Genomic DNA, 24,968 nt, shown 5'->3' on the forward strand with positions numbered 1-24,968 from the left:
ACAGTCAAAAGCAGCTATTTGTAATTTCAATTTTTTAAAGAACCTCTTTAATTTTGGCCGGGGAAAAGCTGTAACGTCTCCCCGCCCCCTCGCCCTGGAGCACTCCAAACGGTTAAATGCATCAAGAGACCAAATATACTAATTCTCCGTTTGAAATTATCTCTTTTGCTAATATCGAGCTGCGTGATTGATGAGTCAGGTCTTGTCAGCAAGCCAAGCATATTCTATAATGGGGAACCATAATCCTTTCCTCCTTTCTGTTACCTATTTAGCAGAATCAAATATACCTTGACAATTCCCACTAATGGCAGGAAAACAATATTGCAAATCTTATTTGAGAATGAAATGACATGATTAGAGCTTCAGACACCTGAACCGAGATTTGGTCTGGGTATGTTTCCCATGATTTCCAAATCAAACAGACCTGCAGCAGCACATTAGAAGACTACCACCATTTATTTGTGTGAGTTATTGCTCATTTCATCAGATGCATCTAGGGATGCCGTTCACTAGGTAGGGGCTGGGGATCCCCTGGTTTTAACATTCATCTCCAGACTAAAGAGATTAGTTCCCCTGGAGAAAAGGGCTGCTTTGCAGGGTGGACTCCACAGAATTATACTCCACTGAGGTTCCTCCCTATCCCAAATGTCACCCACTCCTGGCTCCAACCCCAAGGTCTCCAGATGTTTAGTAACCCAGAGCTGATAACTTTAGATGCATCCATAACATACATTTGGACTTCAAGTTACAATAGGGATGTGTATGGGGAAACAATTGGTACTTTTTTGATTCAGGCCTTCCTGATTCAGGACAACCTGAATCAACCAAATAACTGATTCAGTATATTGATTTGAGTTTTGCCGATTTGGGGACCTTGAACCAGTTTGGCTGATTCGGAGGAAATAGCCACCAGACAGCAGATCTCTGGGGATCAGCTGTTTGGTGGCTCTCCCACCCTCCTCCCCCAGCTCTTCGCTGCCTGGAAAGCTGGGGGTAGGAGGCATTTAAAGAGTCAACAAACCAGTGAGCCATTTTTCCTTCACCTAACCAACCTCATAGACTTGTTGCTGTGAGTATAAAGAGGAGGAAAGAATGATATGGTAAGCCATTTGGGGTTCCTACTGGGGGAGAAAGCGCTGATCTGGATACCTGGCTAGCCCGAGCCCATCAAATCTTGAAAGCTAAGCAAGGTTAGCCTTGGTTAGCACTGGGATGGGAGACTTCCAAGAAACAACAGGGTTGCTGTGCAGAGGCAGGCAATGGCAAACCACTTCTGAATGTCTACTGCATTGAAAACCCTATGCAGTCATTATAATTCAGCTGTGACTATGCAGCAAAAAATGGGTCAGGGGGGTGTAAATATCTAAATAAGATAAGTGCGGAGATGGTACCCAGAGACATCAATCAGAAACAATAACCAAAGATATTTCTATCCATTTAGAAGTGGTAGGGACCACTCATAACTAGAAGCAGATAGGGAAAGTGGGAATTAAAGCAGGTTGTTGAACAGGGGATCGGAGCTAGAACCAGAAGCATCATAATCAGAAGGCATTGTTCTGTTGATCAACAAATGGGGATTGGGTGGATTTTCTCTACTCTCTGTACATTTCTTGTTCCTACAGATCTATCTGTCTGTGTTCCACTGGTCTTTTCACAGAAAAGTGCTTTGTCAGTGTACATTTGGTAATAAACCTGCTGCCATCTGTTTTGTATGGGTCCTGTTGCAGAGTTTCCTCATCATGTTGTTCCTGAGGGCATGTTTTGAATTGTGAAATAGGGAGGTGGATGCCACTGAAAATGACTGGGTAATGGTCAGCAAATGGCTAATGCTTTAACCCAGTCTGAGAACCTTGAGTGACAGGGGATTCCAATGGATTGTGGCAGTTACGAGTAGTAGTTGGTATAGTGCAGTTCGTTATTCAGAGTGAGGGGATTGAGGAGGATCCTAAATTAGGAAAGTAGACCAAGTAGAAGAGAGAAGAGCTGGGCTTTTTTTTTTAATATCCTGCATTTCACTTTCTGACAGAGCCCCCCAAATAGTTTATAAACATCTCTCCCTTCCTCTCCCCACAATAGCCATGCTGTGTGGTAGGTGACACTCAGAGAACTCTTACAGAACTGCTCTGTGAGAATAGCCCTAAGATAAATGTTAGTAGCCAAAGGTAAACTAGCTGGCTTCATGTGGAGTAGTAGGGAATCCAATCCAGTTCTCCAGATTAGAATCTGCTGCTCTTTATCTACTACATCATGATGGCTCTTCCCTAAGGTAGCAATCCCCAACCTGTGGGCCGCGGCCAGCACCATGGCAAACTCAAGGCCACCCAGCTGGCTGCATGTGGGGGAGTGCAGAATCAAACCCGGCATGCCAGATTAGAAGTCCGCACTCCTAACCACTACACCAAGATGGCTCTCTTACATATAATAGTATCCATTCAACATTTAGGCTAATCCTTTGTTTAACAGGATGCCGTTTCATCTATACAGGCAATCAGAAGCCTAGCCGGGCAAAAGTCCCATCTCACCCCATCCACTTACTGAAAAGTGTCCCCAAGCAGCCTGGCACTCAGGGGAACCACACTGGGGACCCCTGTTGTACAGCCTTTCTTGAGGCCTGTTCCATCACAGACAACCTGGTAAGGACTTTCTACCATCTTGCATTCCAGCCTGAGTGAAAAATCAAAAGATTCGGAATGCCCTCTTCAAAGGGTGTATTTCTGTTCTAAGCACACAGCACAGAATCCAAAGTGTGCATTTTTATTCTATACATTCAGCATAGGAACCAAAAGCCTCATTTTCCCATGCACATTAATTATGTGAAATTAGAGCCACCGAGAGTGGGCTATTAAGTGCTGATTAGACCATAATATCAAGAACTCTACCCGTGCTGGTAATGATGTCCCTAATTTTACTTCCAAAGGGAACGGAGTTCATTACAATTTTAATTTGTTTCCCTACAGTTCAATTACAACATGCTTAATGCACAGCACACTCACAGTGAGCGGCCTGCGCACCATTGGAGACCCAACCCAGCATTACCTTGCTGGATGCCTTTGGAAGAATATGTCTGATTGTCATTTGCTTTCAAGCTTCGGCATGGTTGCAGCAGCCAGCATCTCCACAAATTGAAAAGAACTGGGCTGTTCCACTTTGAGCTGCTGAGAGGAGACACACAAAGCAATTTAAAAAAAAAGAGATCCCTATACATAGCTGTGAGAGACCTCCTCAAGAAAGCTTGTGACTTTCTTTGTGGGAGGTTACTGTTTCTTTGAATGGAGCAGCACATATTCTGGACAGATCCCACCTGAAGTTGTGGTGGCACAACCCATAGCGGCTCATGGACCTGCTCCCTGAGACTGCATTTTGGGATGGAGAATGAACCTGAAAAAGCCTAACTCAGGCCCTCCATTAAAGAAGCTGTGAAATCAGCAGTTTGACTGTACTAGCAATTGTGAGGCCGTGGACCTTCACATGTAATAGTTGGGTATGTACTTGTGGTACATTTGCAACCAGGTTATTATTTGGGGAGGAAAGGATATGCTTGCTGCCTTGATGAACACATGAAGTTCTTCTATGCTGAGTCACCATTGGTCTATCAAGGTCAGGGTGGCTGTTCCCGTGTTTAGGGGTCAGAAGAAATGTGACTGAGGTCATATATGAGGAATAGCCTCAAAAAAACAAAACAAAACAAAAAAACAGAAATGCTGAACAGTTTGGTTGTAGGTTGCAAACATATAATCTACACACATCGTTGGATACACATTGGATTGTTACTTAAAGATAATTGCTGACTTTTTAAAAGCAGAGTTCTATGAATTGGAGGTCCTATTTGCCGAGCTCCCATTTGATTTATTTGTTTTTATTTATTTGTTACGTTTTTATACCGTCCTCCCTTGTGGCTCAGGGTGGTTCACAACATAGTCCAGTATACAAGCTCCAGAATAATACAAAATATAATATGCGCTAAAAATTAGTTTCAGTAAAATGACCTCAATATTATTAAACCTTTAAGCCATTAAAACCCATTTAATATGTTTAATCATAATTTAACAGATTGGCTGGACCATAAATTGCCTCACAATATTCCAGGTGGGCATTTCTGATTGAGGAGGGGGGGTCTGGAAGGCCCAGTCGATGTTATCAGATCACTGGCTCCAACCAAAAGCTTGGCAGAAGGGCTCCGTTTTACAGGCTCTGCGGAACGGTGCTAACTCCAGTCAAATGCTACATTTCTACCTTCTAGATCAGGGGTAGTCAACCTGTGGTCCTCCAGATGTGCATGGACTACAATTCTCATGAGCCCCCTGCCAGCATTTGCTGGCAGGGGGCTCATGGGAATTGTAGTCCATGGACATCTGGAGGACCACAGGTTGACTACCCCTGTTCTAGATAGCTCTCCAAACACCAGTTTCTGCCTTCAGCTTTTTGCCTTTGCTGATATAATCCTTTATTTGACGGCTGGCATCTTAAAATACGGTGCAGTTTGGTCTCCAACAACGTGTCCCTCCTTCATTTTCATACCGGCTGTTCCGATATACTGTTTTAAGCATTACCGTTGTTCCGATTTCACGTCAATGTCACTTTAGCAGGAAGCCAGTGGCATGCCAGTTTTACTCAGGAGGGACTCCTTTTTTTCCAAGAAAAGCATAGTACCTCTGAAGCAAAACTGACAGGAAACTGACACACATCTAAGCATCCTGAAGGTACATCAGCGCCTGTCCAGCAGGAGCACTTATGATCCATGTTGACAGGAGGGAACGGCACAGCAGACTCTTAAGTAGAAGTGTTTCGACACACCGTCAACGACTTTGGGTTTCTTCCTATTTTCTTGAAGGTGTGAGAAACGTTCACTTTGAGGATCTGGCAAACCCTTCCGTGCCAAAGGATCTCTCTGCAACAGACATAGCCTGGTGCAATGCAATGGGTTACCAGCCTTCAGCCTTCCAAGAATTGCAGCTGAACTCCAGGCCATAGGCATCAGTTCCCCTGGAGAAAATGGCTGCTTTGTAGGGTGGAGTCTATGACATTCAGCTCTGCTGAGGTTCTTCCCTTCCTCAAAGCCCATCTTCCACCTCGAGGGCCCATTTCTGCACACATTGGATAATGCACCTTCAATGTGCTTTTGCAGCTGGATTTTCCTGTGCAGAAAGGAATCATCTACTTCTAAAGTGCATTATCCAACATGTGCATAATGAGCCAAGGTCTACAGGAATTTTCCAATTTAGAGTTGGCAGCCCTACAGTCTACATTTAGAGATTTGCGGTTGGATCCAGCCAGAAAATGGGGAGCCTTTGATTAGGGTGGGGATCCAGCTGAAAATACTTTTTTCTAGCTGGCATTACTTATAATTTATCAATTGCATGCCGTGTGTGTAATATAGAACTTACGATTGTCTGGCAGCCAGGAAAGAGATGTTTGGAGGTGGTTTGCCATTTCCGGTCCCTGCAGCATGACCCTAGTATTCCTTGGAGGTTGTCTTTCCAAGTGCTAGGCAGGGCCAACCGTGCTTAGTTTCTGAGGTCTGATGGCAACAGGCTTGCCTGGGCTATCCCAGTCAAGTTGGGGACAAGCAGACCTCACTTTCCACCACTCCCATCTAACCCTTGGAGCAGACCAGGTATTACATATCGGGATTTTACTGGAACTTTGGAGGGCCTAGACTAGGCCCCTTCTAATTCCCCGGACAGCTTCTCCTTGTACAATAGAGAACCTTGTCTGGTCATGCAACCGAGGCTGAGATGTGAAAACTCCAGCAGAGTTTTATTTTTTTTAAATAATTGTATTTAATAGGAAAACATTCCAAATAGTTGTGAATACGTTTCAGATTTCAAAAGAATGAATCATTAGCCTAAACTTTGGTTACAGACAAGTACCCTCCCTAGGCTGATGGAATCAGACAGGAAAAAGTCCTCAATGCAACAACCTTGAAATAGCCCCTAGTTTAGTTCTGTTAATTTGCTGCACAGCCTGGACCTTCACTTCCTTGTGTGACTGTACCTTTCTACCCACAACTGCAACCCTGCTGGGCAACTCGAGAAAATGCACTCTGAGTACTTAGGACCATGGGCTTTATACATTTATCCAGCTCTTTTTCTTTCCAGAATGGGCAAGGGGAAGTTCTGAGTCCTGAATTTCCCTGGTGAGTTCTAGGAAAGCTGAGAAGGACTAGTCCTTCTTCCCCATAGAATGAAAGTCTCCATTAAGCAAATGGTCCCTTTTCACAAATACAAAAGACTTTGCCCTTAGACCCTTGAAAGACTACAGGGGCCAGAATTACTGGCAAGATGGGGGATATCATAAGGTTATGATGATTAGCCTCTAAATGGCTAATTACGCCTAATTTTCCCTCATCTGTGAACGTGTGCCTCCCGTATCCTCTACTGCTTCTCCAGTTGGTAGAGTTGCCCTTGGTCAACAGCAGGGGATAGGGGGTTAGGATTGCCAGATCCAAGTGGGAAACTCCTATTGTTTTGGGGATGGAGCCTGGAGAGGACAGGGACCTCAGTGGGGTACAATGCAATGGAGTCCATCCACCAAATCATCCATTTTATCCAGGGGAACTTATCATTGTAGACTGGAGATGAGCTAAAATTCTGAGGGATTCCCAGGTCCCACCTGGAGGCCAGCATCCCACCAGTTGGCAAAGCCACCAAACCCATGAAGATAGTGCTTATGATATAAGAGAGGGAAAATGGCTCTTCCATTTCTCACAAGAGGCTTGTGTACTAAATGCCTGCATTTCGTAGAGATCCTTCCATGTGCTGGTAATGTTGCTGCATCAGGAGTAGATTGAGCCCCCAGAGTTCTGCAGGATTTACATGTTTTAAGACTGCAACTGAAGTTACGGACTTTTCAATAACTGGGTCTTGAATTAACAAGACTGAAATATGCTCTCTAAGTGAAATATGTGAATGCAAAAGTATTCAAAAAAGCTAATGTGATTAGCTCTTAATTGGAAATAAAGGCAGGGAAGAAAACAAGTCATTAAGCTATTCACGTAACAGAACAAACCAGCCCAATTGACTCATAATAGCTGGATGCAAAATTGTTTGAGATTTAAAAGAGGTTGAATAAGGTATCATAGTCTGAGTTGCTGAGGCATAATTTGTAAGGGGAAAGCATATGGTATTATTAACATCAACACTACTTATTACCCACTCAGTAATGACTCAAAATTCAAAAGAAAGTAATTTCAGTGAAAAAAAAAATGAAACAGGAAGAATTGAGAGCTGGATTCCCAGATGTAAAATCTTCCCGAATTAAGTGCTATATTGTGCTTTTCATCCCTTAAGGGCCAGTTTTGTATTCTCTGTATTTGTATTCTCAGTTTTGTATTCTCAGCAGGGTGTCTCTTGTAGGGAGAGGAAAGAGAAGGCGACTATAAGCTGTTTTGAGACTTCTTCGGGTAGAGAAAAGCGGAATATAAGAACCAACTCCTTCTTCTTCTTCTTCTTCTTCTTCTTCTTCTTCTTCTTCTGCTTCTGCTTCTGCTTCGATTCAAGTTTTATAAAGAACAACCATAGAATCAGATCTCAATCCGTCCAAGAGAACTTTTGGCCTTGCATCTCTTAGGCGGCATTTCCCAGTGTTAAAAACCCATTTTTGAAAGTGGTTTTAAGACAAAGCAGTGACCTGATTTAAAAAAAAAATCAGGAATTGCATGGAAACCCCCACATCTTTCCATATATACAAAGTAATTCTTCAGATCCTGCCCTGTGCCTGCTACAAACCTTACACATAGGGATACCAGCATCCAGGCGGGACCTGGGAATTCCCTGGGATCACAGCTCAACTCCAGGCTACAGAAATAAGTTACCCTGGGGGAAAATAAGCGTTTTGGAGGAGGGGCTGTATGGCATTGTACCCTACTGAAGTCCCTGTCCTCTCCAGGTTCCATTCCCAAATATCTAGGAGTCTCCCAACCTGGATTTGGCAACCCTACTTATTCAACCTAACAAGAAATCTTCTCCTTAACTGGGAACCTTAATTTCCTTACCTTTCTCTTATACTTTTAATATTTATTTACTTGGTAACATTCTCCTGTTCTCCACTTTTTCTTCCAAACAACAATTCTGGGAGGTTGGTTAGGCTGCGATCATGTGACTGACCCAAGCGCACTCAGATTTATGGCAGAGGTGAGATTTGAACCTTGGTCTCCCAGATCCTAGCCTGACACTCAAACCACTGCTGGCTGTTTTTAGGATTGCTTTGGATGCACAAGGACTGAATTTCAGTCCCAATCATCTCCAGTGAAAGGATCTCAAGTAACCTCAAGTAAGGGAATGGTATTTTGTTATTTAGTTTGAGAATTTATATCCCTCATCTCCAGACTTGCTTGAAGAAGCTCACAACTGAAGCAACAAAACAAACACACAATACAATAAAATAAGCCAGTAAGAACAAATCTGTGTAAGACTTTCTGGCTGTCTAAGGAAACAACGCTAAACTTTATTGACCAAAGGGCTTAATCTGCTAAAGACAGATTAATAGATATTAAGTCAGCATTATCCTCACGCTTCTATATTTGTTAAATCACCATTGTAGCTGGTTTAAGGTGGTCTGTAAAGAAATGCATTTTTTCTTTGGATGTTTGAAATGAGCAAAAATTCCCCCCCCCCCCTGCTCTGGGCCAAGAACAGGCAGGAAGGCGGGGATGTCAGTTTTGGATGGGCAAGTCTCCCCCCAACAGGGAACAGAAACATGGAGGAATTAAGAGTAAAAAGACTTCTGGAAGAGATTTCTGGAGGTGTCAGGAAAAGTTTCCTTGACCTGGCCTGACTAGGTCAGTGGGGAAGGAAAGGGAGAAGATAAAACTCCTGGAAGCAAGGTGGAAGGTCTCTTTTGTACTGAGACCATCAGAGCAGACAGAACTCTTAACTGAAGTCTGGAGGAGGAGGAGGCCAGTAACCATGTGCTACCCTGAAGAACTGAAGGAAGCTCTGTAGAGATCTATAACTTCCTAAGCTAAGGAGCCTGTCCTATATTTTAACATCTGATAGGGCATGTATATAGAGAAGGACAGAGGAACTGCATTTTACCCATTTCTTTTCAATCCTGCTCAATCTGGTACTGTGCTAAATGTACTTTGTGAGTATTGCATTTTAAATAAATCTTTATCCATTGTTGTTCCTCTATATATTTGTGAAACAGCCTAGGGGGTGGGACGTGTCCAGCTGTCCAAGTTGTCCAATAGGGTCAATTGTCCAATAGGGCCAATCAGGATGCAGCCAGCTATGCCCTGATTGGCCCTGCCCCTGCAGCTCCCATTCTTTGTCCCTGGACTCTAGCCTCTTTGCTCTCAGATGCCTCAGTGCCTGGAGCCAGCAGCAGGTAAGGGGAGAGTGCCCTGGGCAAAGGGTCATGGTGGAGGGCTTGCTAGCAAGTGTTTCTTGGCCTGCTAAGCAGGGCCTGCTAACAAGGGCCTCTTGGCCTGCTACGATGGGCCTGCTGATGAGGACCTCCCGGCCTGCTGACTGCCTGCTAAGGAGCTCTGTCCCAGCCCTGCTAATAAGCTGCCCAGCCCTGGGCCGCCCCACGATCTGGCTGTGAGCTGCAGCCCAAAGCCATCTTAAGCTGCTTGGCCAGGGGAGGGGACTCTTTCAAGGGCCATTCTTAGGTACGGGCTTTGAAGCTAGTATTTTATAACTTTTGATACTGGTAGTGGTTCTCTGTCCCACATAGACCATCTTGGATGTGTTATTTTATAAAGAATGCCAGTGGGAAGGCAGTCAGTTTGCAATTGGCTACTCCTCCAGTGATGCTCAAGGCAGTAAATAGTCTCCATGCTAACCGGGTGCTGGGCAGTGGGAAACACAGAGGCAAGGCCTCAGAACTTTGAAGACAAGCTGGGAGTTCTGACCTCCCCAGCAGAAATTCCTTACAAAGGTCAGTTAGTGGCAATGTTTACACAAGGGAGAAAGAAAAGCCTCTCTAGGTTTTGGGAAAACATTAGAGGGCAGGGTGGAACAGTCTCTGTAAGCCACCTGGTCAAAGTTCTCTTGTCCCCTGTAAAAAATATTCTCTAGTTTATCATGTGGTGTATGAAAGCCTGAAAACACCAAGTGAATTATAACTAATATTGATTGCTGCAGAAAGAACAATAATAATTTTATATTCTCTTATGGCTGTTTTCCTTGGGAAAACATGCAAGATAAAATAAAGGCTTTTTACTTCCTAGTAATCTCCTTTACATGTCAGAATATACAATATAAAAATTTCAATGCTCAATTTATAGCCTCATGCTGAAGACGCAGAGTCGGTAACAAAAGGAAAAATAAGTAAACAAAAAATCGATAACATAGAATAAGACTCCATCTAACTCAATGAAAATAGCATTTATTCTAACTCAGTCAGGTGAATAACATTTCCACCTTTTAGTTCCTATATATTATTAATATTCATTAGGTATTGAGCCGCTAGAATAACTAGGCCCTGCACAAAGCAGTATATTGATTAAACATCAGTTTATTATAGAGACTTTATGCTACACACTGTAATCTCTAAAAGAGACGCTACATATGCTAAAACTTGTATGCCCCTGGAATAGGTAGCACTGACTTGATTGCTGCTACAGGAGCCTAGAAAGCAGAAAGCTGTCACTTATCCTGTCCAGGATTACTATTCTTTTCTTGCTTCATTTTCAGTTAACATACAAAGGTAAGAAAAGAAGTTACAAATGTTCATAGAAGACAAATGAGAATATTTTAGCTTTTTTTTTTTCCGTTACAGGCTGCAGCAAATGATAACCAATATTTTGTAAACAGGTTAACTCTCAGAAATTACTTTTTAGGCCTCAGACGATGAGTTAATTTTGCTAAAAGTTCTCTGGACCAGATTTTGCGAAACCGTTTGTTTATGGGCAGACGTACTGCTTACCTCCTGTTTGCCACCAAAGTCAGCTTTGCAATGGTCAGCTTTAAACTTAAAAACCAGTTCCAAAACCGAACACTCGACGAAATCCTTCAGCTCCCCCAGAAAAATCAGTTTAAATTCAGGATGTTTCACAAAAACACCACAATACAAAACAGAATCACAGAGGAACTCCCTCCCCCCCAAAAGCCTGCAGTCTGTAGCCTGTTAATAGTTCTTGGAATTTCTAATGGCAGCATCCCTCACCTCTCTACAGGAAGCCTGTTCTAGAGTGGAAGGACCAATGGACAAGGCAGGATTTGGGCTGGTGCTAGGCAGTGTGACAGCCAGTCGGTGGCCTTCTGATTACTGTAGTTGCTACATGGGGATCTATGGGAGGAGATGGTCCTCATACAGAGACGCATGGGACTAAAATGGGAAGATTCCAAATACAGAAGAAATGGCCTCTCTTCTATGTGTTGGCCCTTTTCTTCTGGTAAATAATGTTCTCATCTCATTTGGGAGGTGGCAAATTAACAGATTTTACTTCCATCTTTTTTCCCAGCCATAATTCTATGAGTAGAACTAGATGTTGAACATTACTGTCTACTCTGACCAGCAGCTGCCCTCCAAGGTCTCAGGCAGAGAAAGCTCTACCACTGAGCCACAGTGGTACAAGGACAACCTTCATCTTTCCCTTCCTTCTCAACATCTTCACAGCAGATGTTTGTTGTAGTGGTTAGAAGTGCGGACTTCTAATCTGGCATGCCGGGTTCGATTCTACACTCCCCCACATGCAGCCAACTGGGTGACCTTGGGCTCGCCACGGCACTGATAAAACTGTTCTGACTGAGCAATGATATCAGGGCTCTCTCAGCCTCACCCACCCCACAGGGTGTCTGTTGTGGGGAGAGGAAAGGGAAGGCGAATGTAAGCCGCTTTGAGCCTCCTTTGGGTAGGGAAAAGTGGCATATAAGAACCAACTCTTCTTCTTCAGGTAGCATGGTCTTCATTCACACTTGGGCGGAATGGCTGCTTACCCTTGAGTTATTTCATTAACTGGCACTAGCCACTGTACATGGATAAATACTATACTATATAACAAGTTCCTCACTGACCTCCAGTTTGTTTCTACCCACACCTGAAAATGCTAATATTAACTTTTTGGAAGATCTAAACAAATATGGATCCTCTTTTTCTATACCAAGCTCTTGATAAATTGAGAACATCTCTTGAATTCTTTACTGGACTACAGTTTGTTTCTAGGCACAATTAAAAATTCTAATGTTGACTTTTGGGAAGATCTCAACAACCTGAACATCTATGGATCCCCTTATCCTGTACAAAGCTTTCGATGGAGTGAAAACATCTCCTGGAGCTTTCTTTATCTCTGTCATTAGATGTAGCTATCTGACAAGAGATTTTGCTGTGATGTCACCTGGCTATGGTGTGTTGAACCCCACTGGTACTCAGGTGAGATACTTTTTGTCAACATGAGTTTTTAAGAAAAAAAAAACTACTAACACCTTAAAGACTAGAAGGTATAACAACAACAACAACACATACACGATGAACGTAATGGCCAATATTTCATGTTCCTTATATTTAATTTTTACTTTTCAGTTCTCAGCAGCAAATTAGGCATAAATAGATATAAATCCTTTAAAAAATACATGTTGACTCCATACATTGCAAACTTTTGATCCAGTCACTAAAATACTCTTATCAAAAGAAAGTAGAGGTGACCATCCTACTTCAGTCTGCAGACGGGGGATCTCACTTTTGAAAGATTCCCCTGTATTTAAAAAGAACATGAATCCTACAAAGAGGACAATAGCACATGAAGAAGCTAGGCTAGAACCTTTCCCATAGTATGTTTCTTGTTCTGTTTAACTTGTGGCATGGGTATTCACCCCTTTCTGGAAGTTCCCATTTACTCAATGCCCTCAAGATTTTGCCATCTCATTCTGCCACATGCATAGACCAAATCATTTAAATTTAAGTCTGTGGTATAGTTGTGATGGTGAGACAAAGAACCTTTGTAAAAAAAATCCCCTAGTTTCAAGTCTACACTATGCTTGAATACCATCCTGCCCAGAGGTTGGCGTGATCCTGGATGTAGTGTATGAACAAAAGATATCATAGGGACATACAGCTTAAGTTTTCTGGTAGGCTTCCTTGCATGGCCAACCTGTACTTCTAACTTCAGAGACCTTAAACATTTTCTGGTGGGTTGGGGTGGTTCCATAATTCTCATGGACTGTGTGACTGTAATGGAGAACCCCTTTTCCTGAAAATCCTAGCATATACAATGATTGAGAATAAAGTTAGGTTAGGAGGGAGAACCCTTCTCAGTTTTAAGAAATTGGCCACAGGGCAAGCATAGCCAAGGAGTGGAATGGTGGCAAAATGGTAGCATCGCCACCATATTTATGTAAACAAAAGAAGTCCCAGAAGTTGGCAGCATCCATGTTTCTTTTTCATCAAAATTTACATATAAATACATTGGGCAGACTTTACACTGTACACTGGCAAAATATATTTTTCATTTCTTTAGACAAGCAAGCCCGGAGGACTACTGCTAAGTTTCTTTATGAGTGGATTTGTGCTTCTGCAGGATGGTGCTGAGTTCTTGGAGAACATTTGCTGGAAGCTGCTTGTCCGATTCCAGAGGCATCTGATTGGCTTTGTTCTCACCTTTCTTTGGAGACTTGGACTCCTTGTCAGGGTTTTGGTGCAAGTCCGCAATTTTATCACCAGCATCCTCTAAACAAATCAGGCTTCGGTGTTTTCCCTCACGGCTCTGAACTGTGTCCTCATTCCACTCCGGGCAATGATCCAGTAGTGACATCTTTGGTTTCAAGCACTTCTTGTCTTCCACCAACTCACCTTCAGGTTCCAGTTTTGAATGCTGATTAGAGATGAGCAAAATATTAAACGCTGGACATAATACAGCTTTGAAGCTATCACTCACGGGGTTTAAGGCCAACAGAAATTACTGTTCTGTGGCAGCGTTAAAATCCAAGGGGTCCATGCTTAATCTGAATCCCTCATACAAACAAGGATTTCTTCCAGAGCTTGAATTATCATGCCAGTAATGGCGCCCTGAAAAAACTCCATACAACATGTTTTCTGGTCCCTTCCCTTAAACCAGGCTTTCTCAATCAGGGCTTTGTGAAACCCTGGGGTTTCTCGATGGTCCTGGAAGGATTTCCCACATGGGTGGGAGTTAGTTAATTTTTAATATATTCCTAAAATCTGTTAAACATTTATCGGGTGATATGACCATATATGGTCATGTCAACTTGCCCCCCCCCCATGGCCAATGGTGGGCTCAGAGGTGATAGGAAGGGGAGGGGCCCCAAGTGGGTGTGTACACAGCTATGCTTCCCTACTATATTCTGCAGGATCATGCCACTTCTGGGGTTTCTTGAAGCCTGAAGAATGTTTCAAGGACTTCTCAATGATTAAAAAATTAAGAAAAGCTGCCTTAAACAGAGATAGGGAAATCTGATCTCCTTCCCCCACCCACAATATAAGATGGCTGATCCAAAAGACAAAAATCCCTTAGCTCTCCCTGCATGGATACAGATTAGTTGGAATATGCCAGAGTGTAAGGCTGAGATTTCAACCAATGTAAAACCAGTAAAGGAACACCAAGGGACACCAGGAAGTAAAGAACGCCAACAGTATTTGAACAACGAGAGACAATGAGGATATCTAGACAATGCAAGATTCAACTTTGGGCTAATGTAAGGGAAAGGCATAAGATGACTATTTAGAGCAAAGAGAAAGAACAGATAGATAAATGAGAGCAGGAAAACAAAGACTTGTAAAAGTCAATAGAAGTTTATATTGTTACCATAATGATTGTTCATCATGTATGAAAAGTTTCTTCAGTATTCCCACACTGACACATATCTACATAGACAACCCCATCTGTTGTGTCCTCATATAGAGCTATAATTTTTTCCCACCCGCATCTAGACACTATTGCACTCCTGTGGGACTGAAGATTCATCTTGGAAGACATGTATGTTGGAGAGACAAATCCCATTAGACCCAGAATGTCTGCCAGAAGATGAGTAGGGCTCTGTTGCCATGGCTCCAACCCATTTTTTTCTTCAAGCTGAACAATATTACAACAGCAATATATGGCTCTTAAGCCTCAGATGAGGTTTAATCTACCAGTAGACCTATTTACTGCAATTTCAGGATATACTTTTCAAAAATGGCTGCGTCACTTGGGGAATAAGTAGAGATATGGCAGAGAACAAATGTGAATTTCTTTGATGGTTCTATTCAAGTTTTTTTGATGTACAATGACTTTCATGTAATTCTAATGGGTGCCCCCCGATAAATAAGACTTTTACTATAAAAGTGACCAAAAAAACCCCCAAATATATTCATAAGCAACCAAGCAACCAAACCAAAGGCTTTACAAAAATGTAAAACATTTTAACATTCCAAAAAAGAGTATATAGATCAGGGGTGGCAAAACTGTGGCTCACCAGATGTCCATGGACTGCAAATCCATGAGCCTGCTGGCAGTGGGCTTACGGGAAATGTAGTCCATGGATATCTGGAAAGCCACAGTTTACCCACCCCTGGCATAGGCAATAAATTAACTTTCTTCTCCCTTGGTTGTTTCAGAGTGTAGCTGTGTTGGTCTGCAATAGAACAGTCAGATTTGAGTCCAAAAATACCTTAGAAACCAAGAAGAACTTCAGCGTATGAGCTTTTGAAATTTTAAGTTTCTTTCATTAGACATAGACTCTAAAAATCTGGACTCAAATTTAACTGTTCTTCCTTGGTTGTAATGTAAGGTTTTATCACTGATCAGAGAAGAGTTTCATTTATCTACAACAGTCTATATCAGGGGTAGTCAAACTGCGGCCCTCCAGATGTCCATGGACCACAATTCCCAGAAGCCCCTGCCAGCAAATGCTGGCAGGGGCTTCTGGGAATTGTAGTCCATGGACATCCGGAGGGCCGCAGTTTGACTACCCCTGGTCTATATTAACATATCAATCCATATGGGTTTAATATTTAGATATCAACTGATCCAACCGCCCCCAAGTAAGTAATGACCACCAAACGAAGACAGTAATTTACCTCCAGATTATTGACTGTAGTTTTGGGAGGACTTCTGTCAGGCTGGATAGGTATTAAGGACAAGCCACCAATTCTGGGATTCTTTCTCGTAGACCGCATTCTTACCTTTCCATCTGGGGGCCAGATATTGCTCTGCTGTAAAGGAGGGTTTTTTTAAATATATTTTCAGTTATTATACAGAGATTGAATGAATTTTACTTACAGTCATTTAGACCAAAAAGCAGTTAAAATATCAAATAAGACAATAAAATATTTAAATTAGTGAAATATAAACGGGGCGGTAAAAATTTAAAATTCACGTTTGTTTGTTTGTTGCATTTATATACTGCCCACCCCGAAGGCTCAGGAAATGAAACAAGAAATGATACAAGTAACTCCATTTATAGTAATAACCAGGCGATAGCAACAAGAACGTTAACATAATATCAACAGCAATATTAAAGAATGGTGAAAACTGCAAAGAGCATCAGCTCAATTCATACTGAGGCCCAGTGGGTTGGGCAGATTTGTAGTAGTTGTCATAGGAGGGTGGCTTGGGGGCCAATGGGAAGCAGTGGTTTAGGTCGACCTCAACCAAATGCCTGGCGGAGGAGCTCCCTTTTGCAGGCCCTGCAGAACTGTTCAAGTTCCTTCAGGGCCCTGATCTCCTTTGGGAGCTCGTTCCACCAGGTGGGGGCCAGGATGGAGAAAGCTCTGGCCCTGGTTGTGGTCAAGGGGGCTTGCTTGGGGTCAGGGATCACCAGGAGGTTGTTTTTAACTGTAGAGATACAATCAAAACCCTATAAAAGAACTATGCAATGTGTCACCCTGAAGAGAGGAATGGGGAAAGAACTGGTACCTATGGAGCCTCAAGTGCAGAAGATATACGAAGTAAGTAAGCAAATAAAACTGTATTGCACTGGGCCATAGGTTAAAGCAAATTTAAAAGCACCTAACAGTTTACAAATTCAAAACAAATTTTGTTTAAACTGTCACGGTTTAAAACTGTCCCCCAAAACAGTAAAAATCAATACTAGCCCCACACACTGCAAATCAGCTGTTTGGAGAAGCCACATTATTTGTCAAGTATTTGTCTTGACTCTTTTTTGTGGCCAATGCAAAAGTAGCATCCCTTTGTGACACGCAGGGATCCATGTCAGAGAGCAAATATATTAGTTTTATTGTTTACTGAAGCTAATACCCTTGGAATTATTTTGTATAGAACATTTCCCCTAAGATGTGCGTAAAGTAGACAATCTAATAAGTAATGTGGAAGATCTTCAACCGATCAATCCCTACAGATGCAGAGGCTGTTGTATTCTTATAGTTGTATTCTTATATAACTGTTGTATTCTTATAGTTGATGGCAAGAGTTTCCTCTCTGCAGTAGTCACCCGGCCTATTCAGCACCCTTTTTGATCCCACTCTAGTCAGGAAAATAAGGACCACATCGTCCTCATAAGGCAACACTGGTATTTTTTGTTGGCCAACAGAAGGCACCACAAATTGTGGTTCAAGATGTACTAGAACAGGGGTAGTCAACCTATGGGCCTCCAGATGTCCATGGACTACAATTCCCATGAGCCCCTGCCAGCATTTGCTGGCCCATAGATTGACTACCCCTGTACTAGAAGGCTTTATCAGATGATCCTTCAGCCATGCTACCAAGTTTCTTCTGCTCTTACTAAGGCAGCTGAGCAGCTAATGATATTTCATGAGTAATGAAAGTGAAATTCATAAGTTCTTTCTCCCTATTAGCTGAAATGCACTATCAATTAATGCACAGATGTTGGCAGTATTAAAGGAACGGCTAAATATTAATTCCGAGTGACTGCTAACATCTGGGCTTGAGTTAATCTCCTGAGCCAAACAATACTGGCTATTAAGCTGATTCTCCAGAGAAGGAAGCTTCTGTACAGGAAGAGTGCGTTGTAATTCTGATAATGACCATTGTGGAAATGAGACACTGAAAGGTCCAGTGTCATAGACCCAGACACAGAAATTTCCCTCATTCCACAATGTGGGTGAAAAATACATTTGAGGCCAACATCAAATTCATATGGGATGCAAATTTAAGTGGAGGTTAAATGACAGAATACCAGTGGAGGCATTCTCACTGTGGTGCATTATTACTCGTTCACAAATTATAGCAAAACCAGCTTTTCTTCCTGCAAACCAGTCAGATGTTTCTCATTACTTCAGCCATTAATTGCTAATTTGTGAACATTCTAGCTTGTAAAAATAGCAGAGTGACCACAAAACAAAAGCTCTCCCCAGCTGCCTGAGAAAGCAGCACTGTCAGGGATTGGAGTAGTGAAATGACAAACAAGGGTATGTGGAAAGATATTGAAGGAGGAAAAATACATTTTACTGCTAAATTAAACTCCCCCAAAGGTATGAATTGCTTCCATCAAGCTACATTTCAGTAGTTGGTGTGTGCGTGCCAAGCCATTACTTCACATTTTTGCCTCTAGAAGTTTGAACAGATTACTTCTTGAGACTCTGGTGTCAACAGGAGTAGAACAGAGTTGCTAAGCTACCCGAGGGTGGCTATTGTGCATCTGTTATCAATAGTCCCTGAACCTCTTCAGCGACTCGAGCTTGTCCGGCTGAGAAGTTGCTCCTGCCTGTACACAATTGATGGTGGTTCCCATAGGAACTGGAACTGGTGGTTCTCTTTGGAGAAAACAAAGGGGACCAGTTCTGAGAAGACTTTTGATCCATTATGCCTCCAGGATCCAGTGCTTGCAATGGTTTTAAGGTGATTCAGGAAGTTTATCCCTCTCAACGAATGAAATTGTTTCACATTCATGACCATGTTCAAAGCCCTATCACCAAAACATCCATTCATAAGCTGTAGGAGTGACCACACTCAAGTACTATCAATGTCAAAGGAAAAGAGGGCTTCTGGGAAGCTGAATTGGGGTGTAAACTGGAGGGAAACAAGCAACATAAAATGGGATATACCACAAAACCAAATTACTAATATTTTGGAGAATAAAATGGACAGCTATGCGTGTGACAGCTAAGATTTTATCCAGAAAGGTGTCGCTGGCAGGTTGCAACTTATAATTCGAACAGCTAGAATTTTTGTGAAATATATAACCGTGACAGCATTCAAGAACCCAGAGTTTCTTCATTATGAATAATGAATTCATTATGAATTAGGGCCATATAGGCCTTGGGCCCTGCATACCTACAGGACTGCATCTCCAAATATTTCCCCAGAAGAGTCTTGCATCCAACCAACACAAACTGGCTGGTGGTCCCTGGCCCCAGAGAAATTCAGCAGGCCTCGACCAGAGCTAGGGCCTTTTTGGCCTTGGCTCCTGCCTGGTGGAACGAGCTCCCATCAGGGCCCTGTCAAAACTCATCAGGGTCCTGTCAGAACTCAATCTGCAGGGCCTGCAAGACTAATATTTTGTCTCTTTCCCCAGGCCTACAGTCGAGGCCATGAAAAACATTTGCATTTAATTGGCCTCCCTCCTGTATTACACCCGCACGTTGGGTTCTGGTTTTGACAGCCAAGGGAAGAGGTTTTTGGAATTGATTTTAGAATTGTTGAACTGTGATTTTAATTGTGTTTGTTGAACATATATTGTTCATTGCCTGAATCTTCTTGAGCAGAGAGGGCAGCTTATAAATCCAAAGAAATAAGACAACATAATAAACAGAAGACAATAGTACCTGTGCAATAAAAAGGCTGCTCATCCATTCCAGCTGAGAATCTTGTCCATCACAGCATAAATACCTACAAGGTACATATTAAAATGAATTCAGGTCCATCGGCCTACACTGAATTCTCGGTATGCAGTGCCAATCCAGTTCCAGTCTACTGTTTTGTAGGTGACAGAACACTTCATTAAACAAAGGAACAGCAATTAAGGAGGTGGAAGAGACGTAGATTTTATCTGGACATATTACCAGGCCTACAGATGGTATCCAGACCTTGCACCTGAGGCTGGGCAAGGAGAGACAGCCTGCCGACTTCAACCAGTTTTCCCATTTTGCTATCAGCAGGCATTTCCGGAGGGTGGGAAGAATACAGTGTTCCTGTCAGAGATCAATTGCTGCTCTAGACATTTGTTCTGTGAGTGCTGAAATAAGCAATTGAGGCGTGGGTGATGTCCAGAAGGGATGGCGTGCCGGTTGGTGGTAATAACAATGTTTGTAATGGATGTCCAGATGTGTCTGGATTTTGACTCAATACAGTGTTGTTCTGGACTGTGAGTCCAGTATATATACACACAGCAGGATATGAATATTATCAAACTTAGCATGCACATTAGCCAGAATTTGGTATTGTCAGTGCAAGCAAATGAGGTTTTATTCTTTCTTTATTCTTTTCAATGAAGGCAATATAAAGGGAGGACACTGTTTTGGATGAATGTGTTGACTTTTATGCTGTTTTTAAGTTTTATTGTTGATGCATTTTTAACCTTTTAATGTATTACCTTCCCTTTTACACACTGCTTTTGTATAGTAGTGCATCTAAAATTATGGTCTAAATGACCGTAAATAAAGATTGTGAAGGACAGAATTCAAATCATAATCTATCCGACAGGCACAGGTTCCAATTCTTCAAACCAACCGGTTTGCAAAAACAACCCCTGGGTTTAGGCATAGGAGAACATTCCTGAACGCCTAACCCTTGACTGAAAGCAAGCCAGAGATTTCGTGTCCTAAGAAAGGGGATAGGGAATCGTGCGGATGCTGTTCACATACCAGTGGTGCTTTTCAGAACACAGCGTTAGACCCCAACTGCAAAAAAAACACAAAAACCAAAAGAACATGATTAAAAGATATGAAGGGATATGCTCAGGAATTCACATGATAGCCATAAACCCACATTTATTACTTTGTCATTCATAATATCTATGCCCCCTAACTAGTCATAATAGTATAAGATAGTCATCAAGAAAATCATTAATCTCAGTGCTGAGGGCACCAAACTCTAGTGATCCCAAAACACAGGTTGCAAACTAACACCGAACCCTTATTTCAAACGGAGGTTCGAGGCTCACTGTGGTGAATAGAAATGTGAAATGAGAAGAGGGCTTGTGTTGTACCCTGCTTTTTTAGTACCCAAAGGATCTTACTGGATTGTCCCTTGTTCACTGAACAGAGAAGGCATATTATACCTCTTATACCAAAACGGAGAAACCATTCAAGAGACCTGATTTGCCAATTTTTATTGAGTGATAAGGATGCCGACGTCACTTTTATTATGGCTGAATTTCTGTCCTCAGTTTTTAAATTTAAACTGTCAGATGTATCCTGACTAACTTTGTTTATCCTGCTTATCTGCTTTATGCCAATAAAGGTATTGTATTATTGTATTGTAGTACCCAAAGGAGTCTCAAAGTGGCTTACAACTGCCTACCCGTATTCTGCCCTATGAGGTAGGCGGGACTGAGAGAGCTCTGAGAGGACTGTAACTGGCCCAAGGTCACTCGGAGGGCTGCACGGGGAGGGGTGGGGAGGATTGGGGAATCAAACCCCATTCTCCAGATTAGAGGCCACTGCTCTTAACCACTACGGCAAGTCAAGAGGACCACTTAAGGCCCACAAGACACCTCCTGCTCCTGGTGAGCGACTGGAACGTATTCCAATAGCATTCAGCCAAAGGTATCAAAGGTGATAGTGGAGGAGACGATGATTCAAAACAAAGAGAAATATCCCAGACCAAATGAAAGTCAAAACCTATAAAGGTCGACCCCAGGGAAATGAACAGAAGTCCATACAGGGTGGAACACAATTTTAAAAATATAGTACCAGTATTTATTAATCAAGTTAAAAACCCAGGGCTTTTCGCACAGCCTGAATAAAATCAATACATACTAAGGCCTCCACTGACCAGATGTGTTTCAGTGTTACCACTTTTATCAGGAGCCAACGTTGACCAAGACAATGCTGCAGGTGAAATGTCATCTGCAGCACACTCTGGGTGAAGCCTTGCTCCTGATTACAAGGCACTTCCTGGACACTGAAAGTGCTTGTCTTGACCAGGGCTTGCTTTGGAAAAGTTAAGAGTCCTCAGAGAGTGTTATCTGGCCCTTTGGTCCACAGAACTGACTATAGGTTCATAGCATCCTGAATAGATCTTTTCATGTAAAGGAGCCAACTGTACATTCTACATTCGCTGGTTGTATTTGATGCCTGACCGTTGATAAAGACAGTGATGCCGAAGCACGTTTGTATGGGCTTACAGTTCATGTCCTTTGTGTTGACCTTTTTAGGTTCTTGAAGGAGAAGAAGAGGTCAATGCCAGATGTCAAAAAAGAACAAGTGGGGAGGAGGCGGAGCCATGGCAGGAGGCGGAGCCATGGCACTTGGATAGCTCGATTACTTCGAGCTCCTGTTCCACTGAGGGTCAATCACTGCTGTGATTGACAGAATCGGGTTTTGGGTACGCTAACCCAACCATAAATCCTCTCAGGAATTCCTTGTGAATCTCTGGGGCCTCTCTGTTCCGCAGGGAAATTAATCTCCCACTGGAACGTAAGCTCAGTGTGCACAGGGTCCAGCAAGCGCCGTCCGCCATCTTAAAATCTTTTTTCCTTTTCTTCTTTTTTCAACTCTGCAATCTACAAAGCTTATTTTAATCTTCCAAGATAATTGGACACCTCCCAGCAAGACCTTCAACTCACCACAACTCCGGAGCGAAAACATCTGGCAGACATCAGATCGAGCCTACAAACAGTGAGTGGGGTTTCCCTCGGCACCTTCTTCCCTGGAATGAACTCTCGGCGTGGAGAGTTGCTCTCGCTAATCCAAACAAGCCAGAGTGACAGGATTTATTACCACTGAGGGGGTGAAGCAGCCAAATTCCAAGATATTGAGTCATTAATCAACGCAGAGATGCAAGTGCTTTTCCGCTTCTCCGTCTTTACTTTTCCCCCCGTTTCTGGCTCTGCTTGATGCCACCTCATCATGAGGCAGGCTAATTTTCTTTTCTAAGCGAAGAAGGACTTAAATCAACTCAAACTAATAAGTATTATATCTGTTTTTGGTCTTCGAAGATAAGAGAGATTAGAGCCGTGGAATCTCGCGAGAACTAAGCTCTAGAAACATTCCTTTAATTCAAAACAGACTGTTGCTTTCGTTAGGACTCTGTAGGACCTCTACTGGCTATCTGCAAAATTGCAAATATATTTTGGAAACAACATATGCATAATTGATTAACAAAATTCCAAACCTGGAACATGTTTTCGTTTAAAAAATTTGCATATCTTCTAGATAAACAAACACAAGACCTGAAAGAATCTCTAAATGGTTCACTTAAAAATATGCTCATGGAGTTTAAAGGCATTAAGGAAGAAGTCTCTAACAGGAATGATGAACCAATGGTAGTGGCTGATGATAGCTTTAAACAAGATGGAAAATTACCAGCAGAAGAGGAATCTGAAATTATGGAGATGGAAAAGGGGATGTCAGAGTCTTGCAGCTCAGATAAGGACACCCTACCTGAGAAGATATATAGCCACTCCAAAGCAACAATACACAAGAAAGACATATGGATCTGCGGTGAAAGCAATCGATTGAAAGGAGCTTCATGGAAAAACATCTGTACTGATATTGGAGTCCAGGAGGTACAACTGCTTCAAGATTTATCGATGTATACTTCGAGGGAAAGACTACAACTGTACTTTCCCAGCCAAAGACCAATAGGACAGAACATTAGTCAACGGGAGCTACAAGACGTAATAAGCCTCGAAATGAGACCTCCTTAAGAAGCTTGGGGAATGGAAATGCAACACAGTGGTCGAAATTCCTTTCCTCTTTTACCTCCTGTATGTAGCCATATAGGCAATATAACTAGTTAAGAAGTTAATCTGGGGTCTAAGATCTTTTAAGTAAGCTGAATCTGTATTATTAAACCTAATTTCGCACTGCCTACTAGCTCAAAATCAAAGCATAACTAAAAGGAGACACCTAATGGAATGGGCTTATATTATAGTGTGGGGTTTTAGATTTCCTATGATAGCTGAATTTGAATTATCTAGCATATCTCTGTAGTGACTTTCAGCCTAAACTTAATGCATAACTAAAAGAAGGTTTTTAACTGAGGAGGTGTAAATATAACTAACGAAAAATCTATTCTATTAATTAATGAAGACTCCATTTTATTATTTCTGGTATTAACAATGTATACTTATACATATTTGTTTCTCTTCTTTCTGTACAATTAAGCAGGCTTATTCTTTTTTTTCCTTTTTCCCTTTTTCTAGTGAAAATGTGGAGGGCTCTAGGACTACGTTAAGTATAAACTGTTTATGATTGTTAAAACTATCAGAAACTATGCAAACAAATGTTGAAATGATGGTAACAAGGTAGACTTCTCTTTTTAAATGTGGTGCAAACGTGAAAAAGTCTATAAAAAGTCTATAAGCTTTGGGTAAAAGTCCATAATATTGTAGCCAGTTTATAATCTTAAATGGAGAGAAGAGGGTTTTTAAGATTGAAACAGGGAACCAAAATGTTTTTCCACAGTGCTTCCTAACCCACATACAGAGCTTCTTCTTCTATGCGACGACGGCAGAAAAACTAGAATTGGCCAAGAAATGGAAAACGTAAGAACTACCCTCGACAGAAGACTGGGTGAATAAACTAGCTGATCTTACCAAGATAGTCAAACTGACACTAAGAGGTCTTTCAAGAACAATGGGGCCCTTACCTGAACTATTTACAAAAGGGATTAAAAATGGGGAACCAAGTGTATCAAATGAAGAGTATAGCTCTCCTTTTCTGTATTAACAATGTAGATTGCATGTATCTTACTGTCTTCAACTCTTCAATTCTGGAAAATAAAATAAAAACTTTCTATAAAAAAAAAAAAAAAAAAAGAACAAGTGGGCGTTTTCCTGTTCTCCACCTTGCGAATCTGCCGATCACCAGCATTTAGGCTGGATGCTGCAACACACCAGCACTGAAGGAGATGCTCTCTTGGCAGCAGATGTAAAACTAGGGGGGGAGGCAGTAGAGGGTGGCCTTGTGGGAGGGACACATTAATTTCCTGATTCCAGGGC

The 24,968-nt window shown here is 42.2% G+C and overlaps 1 protein-coding gene across 3 annotated transcripts in view; it reads right to left on the reverse strand.

Annotated features, from left to right (window-relative positions):
* Positions 1-12,433: 12,433 nt before the first annotated feature.
* The window catches only part of ARAP2 (ArfGAP with RhoGAP domain, ankyrin repeat and PH domain 2), a 135,429-nt gene continuing 122,894 nt past the window's right edge, over positions 12,434-24,968 (reverse strand). For 2 of the 3 annotated variants that reach the window (XM_077301654.1, XM_077301655.1), the window contains exons 30-33: positions 20,665-20,700; positions 19,627-19,690; positions 15,961-16,095; positions 12,434-13,756 (exon numbers count right to left, since the gene is read on the reverse strand). In XM_077301654.1, the coding sequence (XP_077157769.1) occupies positions 13,427-13,756; positions 15,961-16,095; positions 19,627-19,690; positions 20,665-20,700 (565 nt within the window). In that variant the 3' untranslated portion in view covers positions 12,434-13,426. The remainder of the gene's footprint in view (positions 13,757-15,960; positions 16,096-19,626; positions 19,691-20,664; positions 20,701-24,968) is intronic. The other variant, XM_077301656.1, reaches the window with a different exon arrangement.

The sequence above is a fragment of the Paroedura picta genome, chromosome 10 (genome assembly GCF_049243985.1).
Source record: "Paroedura picta isolate Pp20150507F chromosome 10, Ppicta_v3.0, whole genome shotgun sequence".
In the NCBI taxonomy this organism is placed as follows: Eukaryota; Metazoa; Chordata; class Lepidosauria; order Squamata; family Gekkonidae; genus Paroedura; species Paroedura picta.